This window comes from Hyaena hyaena, unplaced genomic scaffold (assembly GCF_003009895.1).
Source record: "Hyaena hyaena isolate Hyena2069 unplaced genomic scaffold, ASM300989v1 scaffold_616, whole genome shotgun sequence".
Taxonomy (NCBI): domain Eukaryota; kingdom Metazoa; phylum Chordata; class Mammalia; order Carnivora; family Hyaenidae; genus Hyaena; species Hyaena hyaena.
Window position 1 is genome coordinate 658,217 of NW_024081247.1, and position 22,351 is coordinate 680,567.

Consider the following 22,351-nt stretch of genomic DNA (forward strand, 5'->3'; position numbering starts at 1 on the left):
AAATAATATATTGAACATTACAAATTTTGATAAGAGTTAAATACTTACTTTAAATGCTCAAGTATTTGAGCCAAAATATCCTTTTCCTTCTCTTTTTCTTTTAAGTCCTTATTCAATTGATCTATTTTTGCATTATAAATAATTGTTTTACTCTTAGTGGTCTTTATTTCTTTAAAAATCATTGAGCGTTTTTCCTGGAAAACAAATTTAAGAATGTTTTATTTTATTATTATTACCTTTAAATGTTTATTTTTGAGAGGGATAGGGAGAGAGAGAGAAAGAGAGACTGAGAGAGAGAGAGTCTGTGAGCAGGTGAGGGGCAGAGAGAGAGACACACACACAGAATCAAAAGCAGGCTCCAGGCTCTGAGCTGTCTGCACAGAGCCCTCTGTGGGCTCGAAGCCACAAACCGCAAGATCATGACCAGAGCCAAAGTCAGACAGTTAACTGACTGACCACCCAGGCGCCCCCAAAATGTTTTAATTTTAAATACTGGGATTTTCAAATCCTTACAACTTAAGGACACAATTACATTCGGCCATGTGAAAATTAAGCAAACAGTAACTTCCTATCAACAGAATCAACAACTTAGATTTATGTTCCATTCTTCATAGTTACATCTGATGTGATTTTCTAAAAGATGGGTTAGATGCCCCTGTCTCTTTTCTTCTCTCTCCTTTTCCCCCTCTCTCTCTTGCACTAATGTGTCTGCCCCTCCAAACACCCCCATACATGCTTCAAAGGCATGTCCTTTCAAAATGCAAACATGTGGTTACTAGCTTTCAAACATGTACAACAAAGGTAGAAGGTAGGCAAGATTATATATTCTTTCTTGTCCTGATCTTTCAAACAAAAAAGTTTATATTTAATACACTTTCCCAAGGCTGGCCTGTGGAATTCCAGACTGAAGATTTTATTTTGCATCTATTTTTTGCATGATCCCTTTATGACTGTTGATGCCTATATTGACTGAATGGTTTACTGACTGGATGACTGACTTACTGAATGTTGTTCCCTACATCTGGCATTGCTTCTAATTAGAGCTACTGTCCCAACTGATTTCACAGATCTCAACTGCTCCCTTTGCTCCTATTTTCCTCCATCCCCCCTCCCCATATGCTCCCTGGTTCTTTCTCTACTCTTATAGATTTCAAGAAGAAAGGTTAATCTTTAATATTTATTTTTCCTATCCATTATTTGTCCATGAATTTCAACACTGTGTACTGTATTTGAATTTCCGTATCTTCTCTTCCTTTCTTTTTCTGAAAATTCTAGAATCAGTCCATTGATAAATGAGGGTTTTTTCTTTTTCTATTTTTTTTGTTTATTTTCAATATCTGAATATGGTTGAAAGATTATTAGGATTCTTAAATGAGACCCAATAGGATATTATTATTAATTATTATCATTATTATTACTATGACAAAAAATTATTACTATGAGAAAAGTCAACCCCTCAAAAAAGTGTGAAGAGATACATAAGTATGGAATAAGTTAAGTATGCAGGAGTCAAAGACGATGGACAACTCTGAGTATAGTATGCTATCACTAACCTTGACTTTTAAGTCAGATTCCATAATTCACGCCTTAATCTTGAATGAAGATTATTGGAGGAAACTAAGAAGACCTCAGAAGCAATGGTATCTACAATTGAGACCACACCAGCCAATTCAGCATTGCTGAAGGTGGTGTCAGAGGATTCCATACCAAAGGAAAGAAAGATAGAGAGTATGCTTCCTGCAGACAGCAGGGAAAAGCAAAAACAGTATTTTGGCACTTTAATAGGTACCATCAGTGAGCCTTTGGTAAATGTGAACAACATATTCCCTCCATGGCATCAAAAAAAATAGCAGAAACATCACTATAGCGAGCTGAGTGTAGAAGTAAGCTGTTAGATGCTGCATGTTAATCAGGGATACAAATGTGAACATCTCCAGTGAGCAAAAACATTTGGAACCTCAAGAGCCGTTTGTAAGTCTTTTGATAAATGCTGAAGTGCCACCAGAGCGAATGGGAATAGAGGCCTAAAAAAAGTACATTTATAATCTGACCATTCTTTGGCTTATTTTTCTCTCTCTCTCAAAATAAATAAACTAGAAAATAAAAAAAGATTATATTCAGATTCTAAATTATTAATTTCAAGTTATATTTTAAATAAGATTTAATAAATGCATTTTTAAATTCTCTAAATGTAATAAGTTTAGATTCTCTGTCTATCATTTAACTGGGGGTGAAAACAGTAAAAAGTCAGTAATGGCCCATTTTTAGCTTGGCCATGACTGAAATGCTTATGCACAGTAAAAGATAAAATTATTTGTCTTAAAAATTATTTGTCATAGAATTTAAGTTCTTAAAAGAAAGAAATAGAGTCTACAGTATTTTTTGTACACCTATCAGCATTAAGAGTACTTAATAAATGCTATTAAATGTTTGAATTACAACAGTCTGGGGTTCAGCACAGCATGGTACACAAGATGTTTCTTCATCTGGGTTATCACTCATCTCACTAGCTTCATCTCTTTTTACTCTTATAATAGATGCTCTGCTCTCTGGTCATTACCAAACTACTTAAAATTCCACAAACACAGAACACTATTCCATAATATCTTTGTTTTGCAAACATAGCATCTGTTTCTAAAATGTTCTTACCTCCTTTCTTCACCAATTAAAATTTATATAATAATAATAGAAACCATTTGTTGAATACCTCCAGCACCAATTGTTTCTTCATTCTTTTAGGCTTTGTGTGTATATCATCTCTATTCTCTACAACACCATGGCAATGCAAGTACTTAACCTCCATTTGCTCCAATGAGTAATAACCTCTTCTGAAAAACTTTCCCCAGTTCCCTCAGTTAATCTAGGTTTCCTCCTCCGTGATACTCTGCCACCTCATTATACTGCTGTCATGGCTTTGGTCACAGAGTATTAATGCTCTCCGTGTCCTTGTCTGAGCCCCAAAAAGATGATGTGCTTCTTGACTAAACAAAGTTCTGCTTTTACTTCCTCAACTCCAGCAAATTCCAACAATGTTTAATAGATTTCAAGTGCTCAATAACAACTGGAAAGGCAAACTAAATTGAAAGACAAATAAAAGAACATTAACTCTTCTTCTCTAGCCCTTCAACTCCTAGTACTTTGTATAACCCTGAGCACACGCACAAAGAAAGCATTCAGCCACATTCTTCACTGAAAGTTGTTATTTGTCAGACATACCATCTTCGGAAATCTCTAGCTAATATTTCTGAAACTGATATTCAGATGTGGACACGAGAACTGTGGTGGCTTTCCACTGCACTGTTCAACACATAGGTTTTATGTGTTGTGACACGTGTACAAGTAATTTGTTATCAATAACAGGAGTATGCTAAGTAGTAGGAGCTTACTGGAATGTTTTTGCTCTTGAGTTTAATGGAAATACTTTTAATGTTCCATCACTAAGTATAACATTTGCTACAAAATACTGATAGACACTAACACGTTATCAAGGTAAGAATGTTTTCATTCTATTTCTAGATAGTTGAAAGTCTTTTTGAAAATCATTAGTGGCTATAATGTTTTATCAAATATTTTAGGTTAATTGTCTTTCATTTCTGTAAATGTACTGAATTATATTAGTACAGTTGATCCTTAAACAAAACAGGCTTGAACTCCACAGACCCACTTACCCGCAGAGTTGTAACAACAGTACACTATTGTAGATGTTTTTTCTTCCTTATGATTTTCTGAATAATTTTTACTTTGGTCTATTTTACTTTAATATAAGAATAGAGTATTTAGTATCTATAATGTACAAAATATATGTTAATCAACTGTTTGTTATCAGTAAAGCTTCCAGTCAACAGTAGGCTATTAGTAGTTAAATTCTGGGGGAGTCAAAGTTATGTGTGGATTTTCAACTGTGTTGGGGCTAGCACCACTAAACCACATGTTGTTCAAGTGTCAGCTGTACATTTGTTTATGTTGACTCATCTTCACAGTCTTCAAAAGAATCTTATTTTGCATAATGCATGTTTTTTAATCACACTGTAAAAGCTCAACTCACTAACATATTTAAGGTTTTGTCATCTGTGTTCGTAAGTGAGATCACCTATAGAATTCTTTTTCATGCTAATATTTTTCAGTTACAGATTTGTATTATATTATTACAGACTGAATTCAGAAGCTCTTCATACTCTGCTATGGTCTGTATCTGGTCCTTGTAGGGATCCCTGTAAAATACCTGGGCTGGTTCTTGCCACTCGTGCTATAGACAAATGACATTTATTCTATAATTATCATTCTACTCTTGTTGTGATTCTTCCTCTTTACCCAGTTTTCATTATTTGCATTTTATAAGTAAATTATACACTTGATCCAAATTTTAAAACAAACTGCTATGCAAAGTAGCATTCTTTCATTCATTACTATATATAATTACTTCTCTTTTAAGTTTTCCCATAGCTGTTTAGCTATAGATATGCTAAGCACTTTAAGGTTTTCTTACCAAAATAATTTATTGGTAATACTAAAGTTTACCTTGGCCTGCTCCACAAATTTTGCTTTATTGTTTATCATGAGTCATTTATAAATAAATGGTCATTTATATTTATAAATATTCTTTAACACTGAAGCAAATGATGAAAAAAATGTGATTTAAAAAATATTTCCAGAGGGGCGCCTGGGTGGCTCAATCAGTTAAGTATCTGACTTTTGATTTCAGCTCAGGCCATCATCTCACAGTTTGTGAAATCAAGTCTTGCATGATCTCACGGTCTGCGAGGTGAAGTCCTGTGTGGGGCTCTAAGCTGACTGGGTGGAGCCTGCTTGGGATTCTCTCTCTCCTTTCTCTCTGCTTCTTCCGCACTTGTTCTCTCTGTCTCTCTCTTAAAATAAATAAACTTTAAAAAGTTTCTAAAAAATATATCCAGTGATCTATACAAATGTTTTGTTTTTGCTGTAAATTTTTTGTTAGAGTTCTGATTTTATTTCACAATATTCAACAAAAGTAACCTGTATAATCAGAGGAATAATGTAATGATTAAGAGCATAGATTCTAGAGTCAATGCCTGATTTAGTGAATTTCAACTCTGCCATGAACAAGCTGTGTGAAACTGAACAAGTAAACAAGGCATTAGATTCTTCAACTGTAGAATGGAGATAATAACAGCACAATCTTTGCAGAGTTATTAAGTTGGAATGACTTAATGTCTGAGCTCTTTAAATAATGCCTGGTATATAGAGAACTAAAAAATATCAGTATCTGTTTTTGTTATTGTTGTATTATTATTTTCCTTGGTAATTTTTTTAATATTTTTGTGGCCTAGTACACACTTTTTAAAAATGATATTATTATACCTCTATCTCATAACCAACATGCAGTCCACCAACAAATCCAACTGGTGCTACCTTTAAAATATATCCAGAGGATAGCAGGTTGAAGATAATGGACTATCTCCACTTCCCCATATCCATTGATTTTCTAAAGACAGAACACTGGAGGTGAAGATTTTCAGGGAACAAATATTACTACTTTGGAAAAAGCCTTGAAGCCTTTTGATATATCACCATGCTGCCTACACACCGGTGTGAGGGTAAAATTGATAGGTCGGATATTAACAAATGTTTCAGTCTGTAGATTGGTTTCATCTCTAGAAACATGGTACAATACAGAAATACCTACCTCCACTTTGTAGGAAAGACTAACAGGAGGATGCACTAGTACAATGGGAAGAACACTGTAAGAGAAAAAATGAAGACACAGAGATTGTGTGTGTGTGTAAGAGTGTGTGTGTGTGTGTGTATAGAAACTTAGTGCAACAAATTGGAAATGAGGAGTATACACCTAAAATGAATTTGTTTGAATAGTTTTCATTGACATAAAGAGGCTGGAAATTCATAATTATTTTTGATATTAAATTTCTTACCTCAGTTTCTACTATTGCATCACGAGTTTTCTTCCCCTTTTTTCGCAACTTTTTCTTTGTTTTTTCCACATTTCTTCTAACGTGTTCTTTCTTCTCAATTATATTATTTAATGTCTAGAAGACATTCAGAAATTAAGGTGTGCAGCATTTACCATCCAATTATTCTGGTTAAGACCAAGTAGTTCCCAAATGACCATTTTAACAATAACAATATATATTTTGGTAGAAGGGGAAAAAACCACCACACATGAATAACAAAAATATACTATGATATCCACACCCTAATATTCTACTTGAATTACAAGAGTAAACCAAAATCTAATCTATTTAAGCTAAGTAACAAAAACCAATAAATTCACATTGAAATTTTAAGTTTTCATCATGATATTTAAAATATTTTAAACAAAATTAAAATTCCAAATACAAATTATCAGCAATCATTACCAAAAGTGCATAAACACTTCTTGTTTTCAACAGTTTGTGTTAAATTTATAATTCTTATAATTTATAAACTCTTAAAATGTAATAAAAACAAAAATGATTACTGAACTATAAGATCAGAAAAAACAATGGCTATTATAAAATAAGGGGGAATAAAAGTCATTAATCTTTTTAGGAATTCATTATACTCAGATGATTATACTGAGGCTTTTGAAGCAATTAATAAATTTCCATCACTAAAGTAAGGAGGAGCCATTATTAAAATCATTTATCTCACTAGGTGTTAGTGCTGGTTATATATTCATTACATGAGCTCTAGGATAAGCAGTTAAGAGGCCTGAATATAGTAGTATACTCAGAATTTGTTGTTGCCATGTTTTATGGCCTTGTACAAGCTGCTCCATGCGTTTAGGCCAAGTTTTCTCAAGTCTATGCACAGATAAACTCTGTCTTAGCTTTGAAGAACAAAATAAACTTTCATAATGGTGACATTTTATAAATCACAAAATTAAAAAAAACTTTGAAAATTATTAAAGACTAAAGAATACAAAAATTACATCATCATTTGCAAGGAAAAAAAATCCTGTTGCCAAAATGGCCCAAATGAATATATGTATGTCCTCCCTGCATGTAAGGACAAGAATATATAACTCTTACCACACCCTCTACTTCTCCAAAAGACTAATGACATGATGCACACGTATTTTTCTACTAAATTTTTCTTTGGGAAGGGCCAGTAGTATCAGTTACTGCCATAAACTTGTTGTTTTGAAAATATTTTATCAACATTTGCTTTATTTTTCATTCCAGGTGTCTTAACTTCTTCCACACACATCAAAAATTTACCATAAAACTGTCAAGATGCATTATATATTTCCATAAACATAGCTTTAGCATTTTATTAACAAGCAGTGAAGACTTTGAATTAAATTTACCATAGTGGGCAATCACAAAAGATAAGTCACTACTCCCCTGTTTGAAAACTGCTTTTTCCTGAGGACACTCTAAGAGTGTGGGGTTCCAGGTAATAGCATTCAGAGTCTTGTTATTTGGTGTGGTCATAAAATACTCATTTTATTCATGCTTTTACATCTTCCTATGTGAAATCATAATATTCCAAATAATAATGTAAAATCACATATGTGATTTATTGACTTAAATATTCCTGGAAATTAGCTTCTGGATTAATTATAAATGCTTACGTCAACATGCTCTTTGTGGACAGTTCTGATTCTTATGACCTCTTTTTCTAGTTCAAGCAGAGGGGTCTCTAGTTCCTCCAGTGCAAGGGTGTACATTGCTTTCTTTTCCATAAGCTCCTGCCTGTCAAGTGTCTGTTCTTCTTGAATGGAAAACAGTTTTTTCTGCCAGCAAAGATGTTAAATAATTCATTCAGTTATTAATTAACTAAACATGGGGGTAAAGGAGGGCAGTTGTTGTGATGAGCACTAGGTGATGTATGGAGTTGAATCATAATAATGTACACCTGAAACTAATATAACTGGAATTAAAAACTTAAAAAAAGTAAACATTTACTGAGTCTCAATCTTGTGTCAGGCAGTAATGTTTGTTTTTACTTGAAAATTTAAAAAAAATATTATGCCGCCATATAAAGCAATGGGTATGAATACAGCATATTTAAACAATGCAGTTATTATTCAAAAAAGAGAGAAAAACTTAATATAGATAATAAAAATCAAACATTTTAATCTAAATATTGGAAGATAATGTGAAAAAGCACACTAACAACAAATATTGAAATATTTGCAATTCTTGCAATCTAAAACCCAATAAACCCAATGAAAGGAAGTTAATGACAAAATATTAAGCTAAGAAGGCTAGAAGATGATGGAATTATTGACCACACATATACATAGAGAGAAAAATGAATCAGGAAATTTGGCATTTTCAGTATAGAGAAGCAGAGAAGCACTGCTTTTATATATTTGAAAATGCTAAATTTCCTAACAAGAAATCACAAAATTTGTGTTTATTTCAAAGAAGATCAGAGGTGCAGATAGTCTCAAATAAGTGTATAAAATAACACTGTTTTGGACTGTTTTGCTCTTGATTTTATTTTTATAATTTCAAGTATTAATGTATTTCTGAAGGGGAGGCATTCTAGAAGCATGCCAATGATCAAAACACACAACCTAGGTTCCAGAGGATATGCAGATGGTAGATGAAGATTTAAAAAAATTTTTAATTGACTTTGCTAGCTATATTAATTTAATTTCAAAATCTTTATATAGAAACAGCATATTTTTATTTCAGTGTTAAATACAGAAATTCAATTGAAAGACACTAAAAGTAAAGAAAACATAACATCATCACAAAGCAAACTAAAGAGACACTTAGGAATAAGATCTCACTGCCCTTTTACTAGACTGGCAGAAATTCCCATTAAGCCACAAAATGAGATATGTGTATGGGAGGTCAGTTTCTTTATGCATGATCAGACACTGCTAGTCGTACACAGAGGGCAACTGTCATCAGCTAAGGAGAGAAAACTGCTGGCTTGCAAACCAAGTAGTGAAAAGATGCCTCATTACAGGCAAATTTAAAATGCTAAGTAAAATGCAAATTAAAGGAAGAATAAAATATTGAAACAAAATTAGGATTACCTGAATCGACATCCCATTAGCCACTTTACCTCGAGTGAGTCTTTTCAAGAATTCTTCTCTACCCTATATATTATCAAATTAAAAAAAAAAAGGTTTTATTTATAGAAAATCAGAAAATATCATTAAAGACAACTGATAACACAAGCTACATTTTACTTACATTATAATAAAGACTAAAATATTAAGAATTGAGTATTATAAAAAAACAAAAGCCAACCAAACAACCAAACAAAAAACCTGATGTTATTTGAAACAAAGTTAGTAAGTGATACAAGACCAAGAAAAAGAATTTCAGTTCATTTCAGGTTATTTTATAACCCTGAACTAAAAGATCAAAGTAATTAAAAAGGAAAGACTAACCAGTCTTCAATTCCTCTTCTTAAAAACTATTAGTTTGCTTTTAATAACACCTCCCAGAAGGAACACATTCAATTTTGAAAACAAGATAGTTTGAAGTTTGTAAAATATAATCAGATTCTCCATCTGGCCAGAATATTTTTTTTCTTTTTTCTTAAAAAAAATCATTCTTTGGAATTTAGTAGGCAAAAAATGTGTGGAAAAATCTTTTTTCCTGTTACTAGGATAGATTTCAACTCTCCCTAGTTGTACCTAACATTACCACACAAGATCAGAGATGCTGCCTTTTAATTATGAACTATGAATTATGGAGCTGCTGAGAACAGTATTAGGAAAATGAATACATATTACTGTAGATTTAACACAGTAGTAGAGTACAGTCTTCTTAGTAAAATACCCATTGAACTATCATTGAAAATGTTCATGAAGACAGGCTAGAGAATGACAAAGAGTTTTAGTAGCTTGTAAAAACATTTCCTAAATAAATAATTTATTGAACAAACATTAACAAATAGCAAACAAACTGCTTTTGCTCTGTAGGTTGGTAATTAAACTATAAAAGTTTTAGGCTCTTTCAAACTCAAAAATAGCCTTTTTTTTCTTTTTAAATCTCTTCATATAATGAGAAACTCCAGATCCATTAAAGTATCATAATCACCCAGATTCTGACTCCTGAACAGCATATGAAGGGCAGAGAGTGAAACTAGGCCGACAAGATGGTTCCCTGAGACCTGGGAAAATAGACGCAGTGGCAGGAAATGCAGAGGTAAAGGGCCTGAATAAGAACTGAAAGAAAGCTGCCATTTTCTGGCACACAGCCTGCCACCCAGCTTGTGCCAAGCTTTTCAGTTCTTCTAATTGCTGATTGATTATAATGGGAATGAAAGCCCAGAAGAATCACCGTTTCACACCTATGACAAAAGCGGATTCAACCAAAACTTACCATTAGATGCCGAATTTGGGTAAAAAAAATTTTCTTGGAAACAAAGATAATTGCATGTTCTTAAAATATCACTCAATTGAGTCATTATTACAACAGAAAAATGAATAAATTTGTAGGTCATAACTTTAACCCAATGATCAAACACCGTTTGTCACTAATAATGTGACAAACTTGTACCATGTGCTTTGTAGTGTTTCGCTGACACAATATGCTAACTATGTAATATTCCTGCAGAAAGTGTTGAATCTGAATCTAACCATGAGAACAACAACAACAACAACAACAACAACAACAAACATAGTGAGAGGTGTTCTGGAAAGTAACTGGCTTAGACTCTTCAGCAAATGTCAATGCAATAAAAGACAATTTTTTTAAAAATGTAGGAGATTCTTTAAAATTAAAAGAGACTCAAAAGTTATAAGATAAATGGAAGACATGGTGCTCAGTTACATATAGACACCAACTGAATTAATAAAGTTTGCATGTGGGCAATGTATTTGTGCCAGTTATCTAATCACTGCCTTTTAGCTCTAAATCCACTCTGTAACTAATTTGAGATACTAGAGGTGGATGGGTACACTGTTTTCTTTTGCCAGGTGGAGTCAGGTGAAGCTTTATCAATAGAGGGCAGTGGTGGGGCTCACAAGGCTGCATGCAGCAAGGCACTTCACAAACTTGTTCTGTTTCCAATTGTTTCCTTCTTCTTCCTGTAGAACTGCTGCCAGCTGTCCTGTGGAAAACCAACGGTGCTTACACCGCAGGTTCTTCAAGGTTCTCTACCCAGAAACTCCATTCAAATTCCATTTAACCTCCATCAAATCTGTGGCACCTGGCAGGTGGCTGCTTAAGGTCATCGAAGGAGCCACATCCATGCTGTGTCCAGTAAGACCTTACTCCACTTTGGGGCGAAAACAGCCTCTTTCATGCTTATTCTTTCTTTGGGCACTTTCCTCATCCCTGAAGGCTGTGGATGCTCCCTATATTTGCTGTTGTGTTTTTTAGAGTAGAGGTCAACGAGCTTTCTCTATAAAAAAATTAGGATAGAATCTAGGCGTTGGGGAAATAAAATCTCTGTAACAACTAGTGAATTCTGGTTTTGGAGAATAAAATATATCAAAAGATCACCCCAAAGAGCTTGAACGAAGCCAAAAATAAGGGGGAGCATTCTCGGATGCTGAGAAGAGCCCAGACTGAAACAGTCACCTTTGACCTGCTGCCTGGCTTTAGGAGCCAAAAACCAGAAGGTGGCAGCAAAGAGCTATTCTTCTGGAAGAGACTTCTACTAGGACAAAGAACAACTGAAGAGCAATGTAACACTTAAGGCTATGTGTCAGGAAACCCACTTTCAAAGAGAAAAGAGAAGTAAACACTAAGTATAAATAGAAATAAGCTCAGAATCAAGGAAGTAGCATCAGTTTGCTTTCCAGTGATGGACAGGAGTTAAGACAAAGGTTGGAGAACTCAAATTATTATATAAAATCTGAGACAAGGAACAGAGAAAAAGAGAATTTAAAATTAAGAGTTACAATCATAAAGAAAAATTTAGTATTTCTGTAAATAACAGAGTTGGACTGAATAAGTGGGACAGAGCCGCTCCGACTCTGCATTGTTGGGCACTGTTTTGTGGCCAGGAACCTAACAAGAAGTCCAGGTAACAGCACACATGGATTCTTTCTAAAAATAAACACCAGGGTGCTATTTTATATTTCTTTCTTTATGAAAATAAATGTTTTTTTGGAAAAACTTTTTTAAATTACAAAAATTAAAATTAAAATAACCTGAATTTCCAAACCCAGGGAAATGCATTGTGATTTTTTAGTGTATTCCTTTTTAGGTCCAGGGATTAAAGTTGTTATCTTTGGTAGAGTCTGCCTGGTAAGATCTTTCTCAGCCACTAAAAAACCAAAACTCCCATTTTTAAAAATTTAGAACTGAATGAATTTACAATTTATCCTTGTACTCATCATATATTTAAAATTTCTATTACTGAAAATTTTTTTAAAATGTTCCCACTATATGTTAACTATGTATTTATGCTTTCCATAAACATTTACTGAGTACCCACTTTGTTCTCAGCACTGTTTCTAGGCATTGAGATGCAGCAGTGTACAAAATAAATAATTTTTGTGCTCCTGGAGTATATTGTCTAGTTATTATGTAACTAATGATAAACATCCTTAACACACATCATTGTAGCCTTTGTTCCTCTTTATTATCTGGTGATTTTTCTTTAAATCTTATTTTTACAAATAATGGTAATTAACTATAGATTGAAAATGTATTTACTATTTAAAGGTCTTTACATAGGGGTATCTGAGTGGCTCAGCTGGTTAAGTGTCCAACTTCAACTCAGGTCATGATCTCACAGATGGTGAGTTTGGGCTCTGTGCTGACAGCGCAGATTCTGTGTCTCCCTCTCTTTGCCCTACCCCCACTCATGCTCTGTCTCTCTCACTCAGAAAAAAAAAGAATAAAAATAAAGTCTTTACATATATTGGCTTAATATCTACAAATCAATGTGACACATTATATTAACAAAATGAAATATAAAACATATGATCCTCTCAACAGATGCAGAAAAAATAAACGAGAAAACTCAATATCAGTTCATGATTAAAAACTCTCAACAAAGTGGGTTTAGAAGGAAAATACCTCAACGTAAAAAAGGCCATACATGACAAACCAATAGCAAACCTATAACTCAGTGGTGAACAAATGAAAGCTTTTCCTTTAATATCAGGAACAAGACAAGGATGTCCCCTATTACCACTTTTATTCAAAATCCAAGTCCTAGCTGCAGCAAACAGACAAGAAAAATGAAGAAAAGCATTTGAATTGGTTAAACAAGAAGTAAAACAGTCACTATTTGCAGATGACATATTACTATATATAGAAAACGTTAATACTCTACCAAAAATTATTAGAACTAGTAAATGAAGTCAGTAAAGTTGTAGGATACAAAACAATATATATAGATATCTGTTGTATTTTTATACACTAATAATAAAGTAGCAAAAAAAAGCAATTAAGAAAATAATCCCATTTGAAATTGCACCAAAAAGAATAAAATATCTAGGAATAAGTTTAATCAAGGAAGTGAAAGATCTATATGCTGAAAACTGCATGACATTGGTGAAACAAAGTGAACAACACAAACAAAATTATATACCATATTCATGAAGTAGAAAAATTAATATTGTTAAAATAACTATGCTACCCCTTCCTATCAAAATATCAACTTTATTTTTTCACAGAACTAGTACAAATAATCCTAAATTTGTATGGAATCATAAAAGTGCCCACTAAGCAAAGCAATCTTGAGAAAGAACAAAGCTGGAGGTCTCATAATCCCAGATTTCAAAATACAATACAATCCTATAGTAATCAAAACAGTTTGGTACTGGCACAGAAACAGACACATAGGTCAGTAGAACAGAATAGAGGGCAGAGTGCATAAATAAACCTATGCTTATATGGTCAATTAATGTCTGACAAAGGAGGCAAGAATATACGATGAGGAAAAGGTGGCCTCTTCAATAATTGGTTGTTGAAAAAAACTGGACAACTACATGTGAAAGAATGGAACTGGGGGTACCTGGATGGCTCAGTTTGTTAAGTATCAGACTTCAGCTCAGGTCATGATCTCACTGTTCATGGGTTCAAGCCCCATGTCGGGCTCTGTGCTGACAGCTCAGAGCCTGGAGCCTGCTTCAGATTCTATATCTTACATCAGACACAAAAATAAACTCAAAATGGGTTAAAGACCTAAATGTGAGACTTGAAAAATTAAACTCCTAAAAGAAAACATAGGCAGTAATCTTTTGTACATCAGCCTTAGCAACATATTTATGGACACGTTTCCTCAAGTTTTTCAACCTTATTAATCATGAGTGAAATGCAAGTCAAAACCACAAGATAGGACCCCCTACCAGTCAGGATGGTTATTATCAAAAAGGTAAGAAATAACAAGTGTTGGCAAGGATATAGAGAAAAGGGAAACCCCATATGCTATCAGTGAGAATGTAAATTGGTGCACTCACTATGTAAAACAGTACGGAGGTTCTTCAATAAATTAAAAATAGAAATACCATATGATCTATTAATTCTACTATTGGGTATTTATCCAAAGAAAACAAAAATGCTAATTCAAAAGATATATGAGCCCCTATGTTCACTGCAGCATTTACAATAGACAATATATGGAAGCAACCTCAGTGTACTTCGATAGATGAAAGGATAAAGATGTGGTATACAACTACAAGCATGAATCCTACAAAGAACACAATGACTCTAAAACCATATTTTTCAGTAATAACACTGAATGTAAATGGACTAAATACTCCAATCAAAAGACAGAAGGTAGCAGAATGGATTAAAAAAAAATCCATCTACTTGCTGTCTACAAAAGACTCATTTTAGCCCTGAAGACACCTTCAGATTGAAAGTAAGGGGATGGAGAAATATCTATCATGCTACTGAAACCCTGAATTGCCATACTTATATCAAACAAACTGGACTTTAAAGTAAAGGCAGTAACAAGGGATGAAGAAGGGTCTACCTATCAGCAAGAGCTAACAATTATAAATGTCTATGCACAGAATATGGAAGCACCCAAATACATAAAACACACAAATCACAAACAGAAACAATCTTATGGATAAGAATGTGCTAATAGCAAGGGACTTTAATACTCTACTTATAGCAATGGATAGACAGAAAATCACTAAAGAAACAATGGATTTGAATGACACTTTGGACCAGATGGATTTGACAGATATATTTAGAACTCTACATCCTGACTATAGAATTCACTTTCTTGTCAAGTGAGCATTGCACATTCTCCGAGATAGATCACATACTGGGTCACAAAGTAGCCCTCAATAAATATAAAAGAACTGAGATCAACCATGCACACTTTCAGATCACAATACTATGAAACTTGAAATCAATCACAGGAAAAAGTGTGGAAAACCTCCAAAAACATGGAGGTTAAAAAACATCCTACTAAAGAATGAGTAGGTCAATCAGGCAATTAGAGAAGAAATTTAAAAATATATGGAAACAAATGAAAATGAAAACACAACAATTCAAAATCTATGGGATGCGGCAAAGGCAGTCTCAAGAGGAAAGTACATTGCACTCCAGGCCTATTTCAAGAAATTAGAAAAAGTGCAAATACAAACTCTAACAGTGCACCTAAAAGAACTAGGAGAGCAACAAGAGCACCCCAAACACAGTAGAAGAAGAGAAATAATAAAAATCATGACAGAAATAAACAATATTGAATAAAAAAAAAGTTGAACAGATCAATGAAACCAGGAGTTGCTTTTTTGAAAAAATAAACAAAATTGATAAACCTCTAGCCAGGCTTCTCAAAAAGAAAAGAGAGAGCACTCAAATAGACAAAATCATGAATAAAATGGTTTTATTACAACCAATCCCTCAGAAATACAAGCAATCATCAGGGAATACTATGAAAAATTATATGCCAACAAACTGGACAACTTAGAAGAAATGGACAAATTCCTAAACACACTCACTACCAAATTCAAACGGGTATCCAAAACCTATAAGGAACTCACCAAACTCCACACCCAAAAAATAAATAATCCAGTGAAGAAATGGGCGGAAGACATGAACAGACACTTATGCAAAGAAGACATCCAGATGCCAACAGACACATGAAACGATGCTCAGCATCACTCATCATCAGGGAAATTCAAATCAAAACCACACTGAGATACCACCTCATGCCAGTCAGAGTGGCTAAAATGAACAAATCAGAAGACTATAGATGCTGGCTAGGATGTGGAGAAACGAGCACCCTCCTACACTGTTGGTGGGAATGTAAACTGGTGCAGCCCCTCTGGAAAACAGTGTGGAGGTTCTTCAAAAAATTAACAATAGAACTCCCCTATGACCCAGCAATAGCACTGCTAGGAATTCACCCAAGGACACCCAAGGGATCCCAATGTTCCTAGCAGCACTCTCAACGATAGCCAAAACATGGAAAGAGCCTAAGTGTCTATCAACTGAAGAATGGATCAAGATGATGTGGTTTATCTATATAATGAAATACTACACGGAAATGAGAAAGAATGAAATCTGGCCATTAGTAGTAACATGGATGGAACTTGAGAGTGTTATGCTGAGTGAAATAAGTCAGGCAGAGAAGGACAGATACCATATGTTTTCACTTATAAGTAGATCAGGAGAAACTTAACAGAGGACCATGGGGGAAGAGAAGGGGAAAAATAGTTGGGGAGAGGGAGAGAGGGAAACCATAAGAGACTGTTGAGTACTGAGAACGAACTGATGGTTGATGGGGGGTAGGGGTGAGGGGAAGGGGGTTGATGGGATTGGAGGAAGGCACTTATTGGGATGAGCAATAGATGTTATGTGGAAACCAACTTGACAATAAACTATGAAAGAAAAAAAAAGGATGTGGTATACATATACAGAACGGAATATTACTCAGCCACCAAAATGACTGAGAGTTTGCCATGTGCACCGACATCACAAACATTACACTTAGTGAAATAAGTCAGACAGAGAAAGACATATACCATATGATTTTACTTATATGTAGAATTTGAAACAAGGAAAGGCAAAAAAGAAACAGATGCATAAATACATGGAACAAATTGATGTCTGTCAAAATAGACCATCATGCGGGGGGAGGGTGAAAAATAGGTGAAAGGGATTAAGAGGTATAAACCTCCAGTTGTAAAATAAATACGTCATGGAAATGAAAAGTACAGCATAGGGAATATAGTTAATAATATTGTAATAACGTTGGTGACAGATGGTAACTACACTTCTTGTGGTCAGCACTACATAAAGTATAGAATTGTTGAACTACTATGTTGTACATATAATGCACATGATATTGTATGTTGACTAATATAATATTGTATATTGACTATGTTTCAATAATAAACATTTTTAAATAGACTAAAAAGTTCTTTACAGATATTGATAAATAACTTCCCATAAAGGTTCTACCAATTTACACTGAGTACAGGTTATCAGAGTTGCCATATCAATATGTCATAACATTTACCAAATATTAGTTTTCACATAAGTAAAATTGGGATAACACTTCTTTTCTACAAAATTATTGTGGAAGTAAAAGAAGAATTATATATATATATGTATCTATATATAATACTTATTAATATTAATATATAATAGTTTACCTGAGGCAACATTGGCATCAATCATTCAACAGATAGCTATTAATACTTTCAATGTGTTATTTAGAATCTACTTATTTATTAGGAAAGAGATTCCAGAGTTAAATGTAAGTCAGTTCTTAAAAAATCTTTTATCTTAAAGAGTAAAGACAGCCCCATTCTATGGAATACTCTATGGTGTTTATCCCTAACACTTTTGAGAGTATATAATTTGTCAGGCTCCAAGTTAAATATTTTATATACAATATTATCACACACAGGTACAATACATGTATCATTACACTCATTTAAGGGATCACAAACCTAAGCTCTTTATGATTAATATTCTAAGAATAAACAGAAGAGTCAGAATTCAAATTAAGAAACATGTAACTCCGAAATCTATACCCTTTCAACAAAATCACATTACGCTGAGAAAAAGGGAGGAAAAAATAGAAACAAACTTCATAGATTTATTTTTTAAGTTTATTTATTTAGTCTGAGAGGGGGGGGGAGAGAGAGAGATCCAGAGAGAGGGAGAGAGAGAATCCGGGGCTTGATCCCATGAATAGTGAGATCATGACACGAGCCAAAACCAAAAGTCAGACACTTAACCAGCTGAGCCATCCAGTTGCCCCCAAAATTCACAGATTTAAAAGAAAATTCTAAGGAGCCAATATACTATTTTTTTTTCTGACAAGCTCTAAACTAGAAGAATGAGAAAGGAAGTTATGTTCCCGGCAAGGCAAATAAAGCTTTATTTTGTCCTCAACTGTTATACATCATCAATAATATTGAGGGTCCAATGCTTTATTTTTATCACATTTTTAGATGTATTTACTCCCTCAAATATGTGTTAGGAAAATGAACTCTTCTGAAGCTTGACACAACATTTGAAGGACTTAAATTCTAATATACCTTCACATGATTTGTTTTGTCTACACCTTCCTTCCCTCTTTTCCCCAGCAAACATTTACCATTAATGTGGACACTCCCAATATTACAGTTAATGGCTTCTTTAACTTAACTTTGGCAACATGTTTTATCTCTAAATAGAGTAGGGAAAAATCTTAGTAACTTACAAACAATGAACCAAAAGTAAAAGAGTACATGATCGAAGTTATAAATCTGGAACACAGAAAGGAATAACAAAGAGTAACGATGTTAGCAATGTATAGCATAAATGATTCTCAGCTTCTGGGCTGCTTAAACCAGAAGGAAATATGAAACATTAAAGACTGACCAATTTTATTAAGAGAAGAAATATAATTTTATCAAGAAAAGTTTTTCCTAGTTCTGAATTCTAACATAAATTAAGTGTGTAGATTTTGACCACTTTGAACAATATGACTACCTCTTTCATTAATTTAAAAAACCAAGCAGCGGGGTGCCTGGGTGGCTCAGAGATTGGGCATCCGACTTCAGCTCAGGTCATGATCTCATGGTTTGTGGGTTTGAGCCCCAGCTCAGGCTCTTTGCTGACAGCTTGTAGTGTGGAGTCTGCTTCAGAATTTGTGCCACCCTCTCTCTCTGCTCCTCCTTTGCTCGTGCTCTCTCTCACTCTCAGAAATAAATAAACATTAAAAAACTATTTTTAAAAAAACACCAAGCAGCAATAGTTAGTTTGGGCCATTACTTTTAAGAATATTTTTAAAAATTTTTGTAAATGTTTATTTATTTTTGAGAGAGAGAGAGACAGAGTACAAATAGGGCAAGTGAAGACAGAGAGAGAGAGACATGGAATCCAAAGTAGGCTCCAGGCTCCAAGCTATCAGCACAGAGCCCAACACGGAGCTTGAACTCATGAACCACGAGATCATGACCTGAGCCAAGGTCAGACACTTAACCTTGTTGGATGCTTAACTGACTGAGCCACCCTAGTGCCCCTTACCAACATTTGTTTAAAGTCTAGGATGTAATATCCACTTCTAATTCAATAAAAGCTATAATACATAGGTTGAGAGTAATACACTTTAGACTTGACTAATAGGCATAAGTCTTCAAGAATCAAAATAAATAAATTATTAGAATGTCCATTTTCTAACCATTTTAAAATACCACCAGTCTCACCTGAAATTGTGATAGAAGCTGTATACTGTACAAATCAAATTGGGCTTATTAAAGCTATTTTATTCTGTTAATTATACTGGACATTTCTAAGTAGGGCTGAAGTGGTAAAAGTTATTGTAAGGCCACAAGTCTAAACGTCTAAACCAAACTGACTCCATGACAGGCTTTAAGTTTCCCCTCTAAACTAGAAGGCCTGAGTTTCGGCTTCCCTCGAAACTATCAGGTAGTTACACATTGCCCAAGGCAGGAGTAACCACCCTTGCAACACCCAATCAAGAAAGGTCAGCAACCACCCTCCACATTGTTAAGGGAGAGGTCTGGAGATAGAAACTATAGATAGGACCCTGTAACCTAATGTTAAAAGTTAACCTGTTAGTCACCGAACAAGACCCTAGGCTCGCTCTGTGATTGGGTGAATTTAAAGGTACTCTAAATGTTGTAATTGGATCCCGCCAAAATTAACGAATACTCTAGACAATGTGCATGGTCAAACCCGCTGTCAATGATGTTGAATAATTATGACTGGATCACTGTTCCCCTGCCACAACTTCTGTAACTCCGCTGTCTCAAACCCCATAAAAACCCTACTCTGCCTTTGTTTGGGGCTCTCAGCACGGATCCATGCGCTGGTGAAGTCTGTGAGCCCGAGCTCGAGCCTGTATTAAAGCCCTTTGCCTTTGCATGCATGACTCGGTCTCCCTGGCGGTCTCTGGTCAGTGAGGATACTGTGATCTGGGTATAACATTATGACCTCCAAGAAAGTGTTTTAGAAGGTTTTAATTTTTACTTTACTCAGATGAAGGTCCTTTAAAAACTTTGTCTTAGATATTTACAAATAGTATTTGAAGAGAGGGCCAAGAATTTTCTCTAAAGAAGAGTTAAGGGTTGTTATAAATTTGTGAAAAAGAATTCAAGCAATATCATAACCTTCTAAACTATAAAATTATAGACTAGATTACTGTGGCCTAGAACATTATAAAGACATAACAGTGTTTTTTTCTAGTATTAAAAATGATCCCTAAACTCTTAAACAAATTTTAAAAACTAGATAAACTAGAAATCATACTATGTTTACTGTCAGACCACAATGGAATTAAACTAGAAATCAATAACAGAAAGTTAACTGGAATATCCCAAAAATGTTTATGTAGACAATAAACAACATATTTCTTAAAAGTGTATAGCCAAAGAATAAATCTGAAGAAAAATTTTAAAATATTTTGAACTAAATAAAAACAAAAACACAATTTATCAAAATTTGTGTGATGCAGCAAAAGCGTTTCTTAAAGAGAATTTATAGTACTGAGTGTGTATGTTAGAAAAGATGATAGATCTAACATCAATAATGTAGGTTTCAAAGTTAGAAAACTGGGAGTAAATATTAAATTAAAACTAAGCAGAAGAAAATAAATAATAAGAATTATCAGAAATCAATGAAACTGAAAACAGAAAATCATTTAAAAAATCAATGAAACCAGAATCTGGTTCTTTGAAAAGACCAATAAAATTGATAAGCCTGAAGCCAGGCAAATTAAGCAAAAAAGAGAGAGGACATAAATTACTAATATCAGGAATAAAAGCAGTGACATCGCTACAGATCCCATGGATACTGAAAGAAAATAAAGGAACATGATGAAAAACTCTATTTTGAAAAATGAGTAACCTAGATGAAATAGAACAATTTCTTGAAACACATAATCTGCCAAAACTCATAGAAACATACCATCTAAGTATGCTGACATCTATTAAAGAAATGGAATCAATAATTAATTACTTTCCAAAACAGAAAACACCAGGCCCACATGGGTTCCCCAGTGAATTCTACAAACATTTAATTAAAAATTAGATTATACTAAATTTCTGTAATCTCTTTCAGAGGACAGAAGCAGAGAGATACTTCCTAACTCATTCTATGAGTCCAGCATTACTGTAAGACCCTCAATAAGCTAAAATCCACTACTGGATAAAGAATATTTACAAAAAATCTATAGCTAACACAAAAGTTTATGGTGAGAAACTAAAGCTTTCCCATTAGGATCAGGTAACAAGGCAAGGATAATCTCAACATTCCTTTTCAATATTATACTAGAAATTCTTAAAAATTCATTGACAAAAAAATAAGTAAAACATACACAGATTTGGAAGGAATAAATAAATTTGTCCTTGTTTACAGATGACATGATTGGACATGTAAAAATCAAAATGAATTAACAAAAATACTCCAAGAAATAATAAGTCATTATAGAACAGCTGCAAGACACAATGTGAATGCACAATCTTCAACCGTTTTCCTATATGCCAGTTTATAAGGAGAGGCAAAAGACCCATGATAGCCAAAATAATAGTGAAAAAGAAAAAAAACAAGAGTCATGAACACACTCAATATCAAGATATACTATAAAGCTATATTATTCAAGACAATGTAGCACTGGCAAAAGAATAGACAAGTAGATAACTAGAACAAAAGAGTCCACAAATAGTCAACTGATCTTTGACAAAAAAAGCAAAGACAACATAACAGAGCAAAGACAATCTTTTCAACAAAGGGTACTAGAACAACTGGACATCCACATGCAAAATGAAATGAAGCTAGATACACTTTACACCTTTCACAAAAATTAACTCAAAAATAGATCATAAGCCTAAAGGTATAAGGAAAAAGACTAGAGGATAACAGAAAAAAACCTAGATGATCTTGGGTATGGCAATGACTTTTAAAATACAACACCAAAGGCATGATCCATGAAAGGAATAATAAATAACTGAGAAGTTGGGTTTCATTAAAACTAAAACGTTTAGCTCTACGAAAGCCAAAGTCAAAAGAATGAGAAGTCA

The 22,351-nt window shown here is 33.9% G+C and overlaps 1 protein-coding gene across 3 annotated transcripts in view; it reads right to left on the reverse strand.

Annotated features, from left to right (window-relative positions):
- Window positions 1-22,351, reverse strand: part of CCDC178 (coiled-coil domain containing 178) — a 431,956-nt gene that overhangs the window by 274,905 nt on the left and 134,700 nt on the right. For 2 of the 3 annotated variants that reach the window (XM_039257382.1, XM_039257380.1), the window contains exons 14-17: window positions 8,972-9,034; window positions 7,550-7,711; window positions 5,907-6,020; window positions 49-194 (exon numbers count right to left, since the gene is read on the reverse strand). In XM_039257382.1, the coding sequence (XP_039113313.1) occupies window positions 49-194; window positions 5,907-6,020; window positions 7,550-7,711; window positions 8,972-9,034 (485 nt within the window). The remainder of the gene's footprint in view (window positions 1-48; window positions 195-5,906; window positions 6,021-7,549; window positions 7,712-8,971; window positions 9,035-22,351) is intronic. The other variant, XM_039257381.1, reaches the window with a different exon arrangement.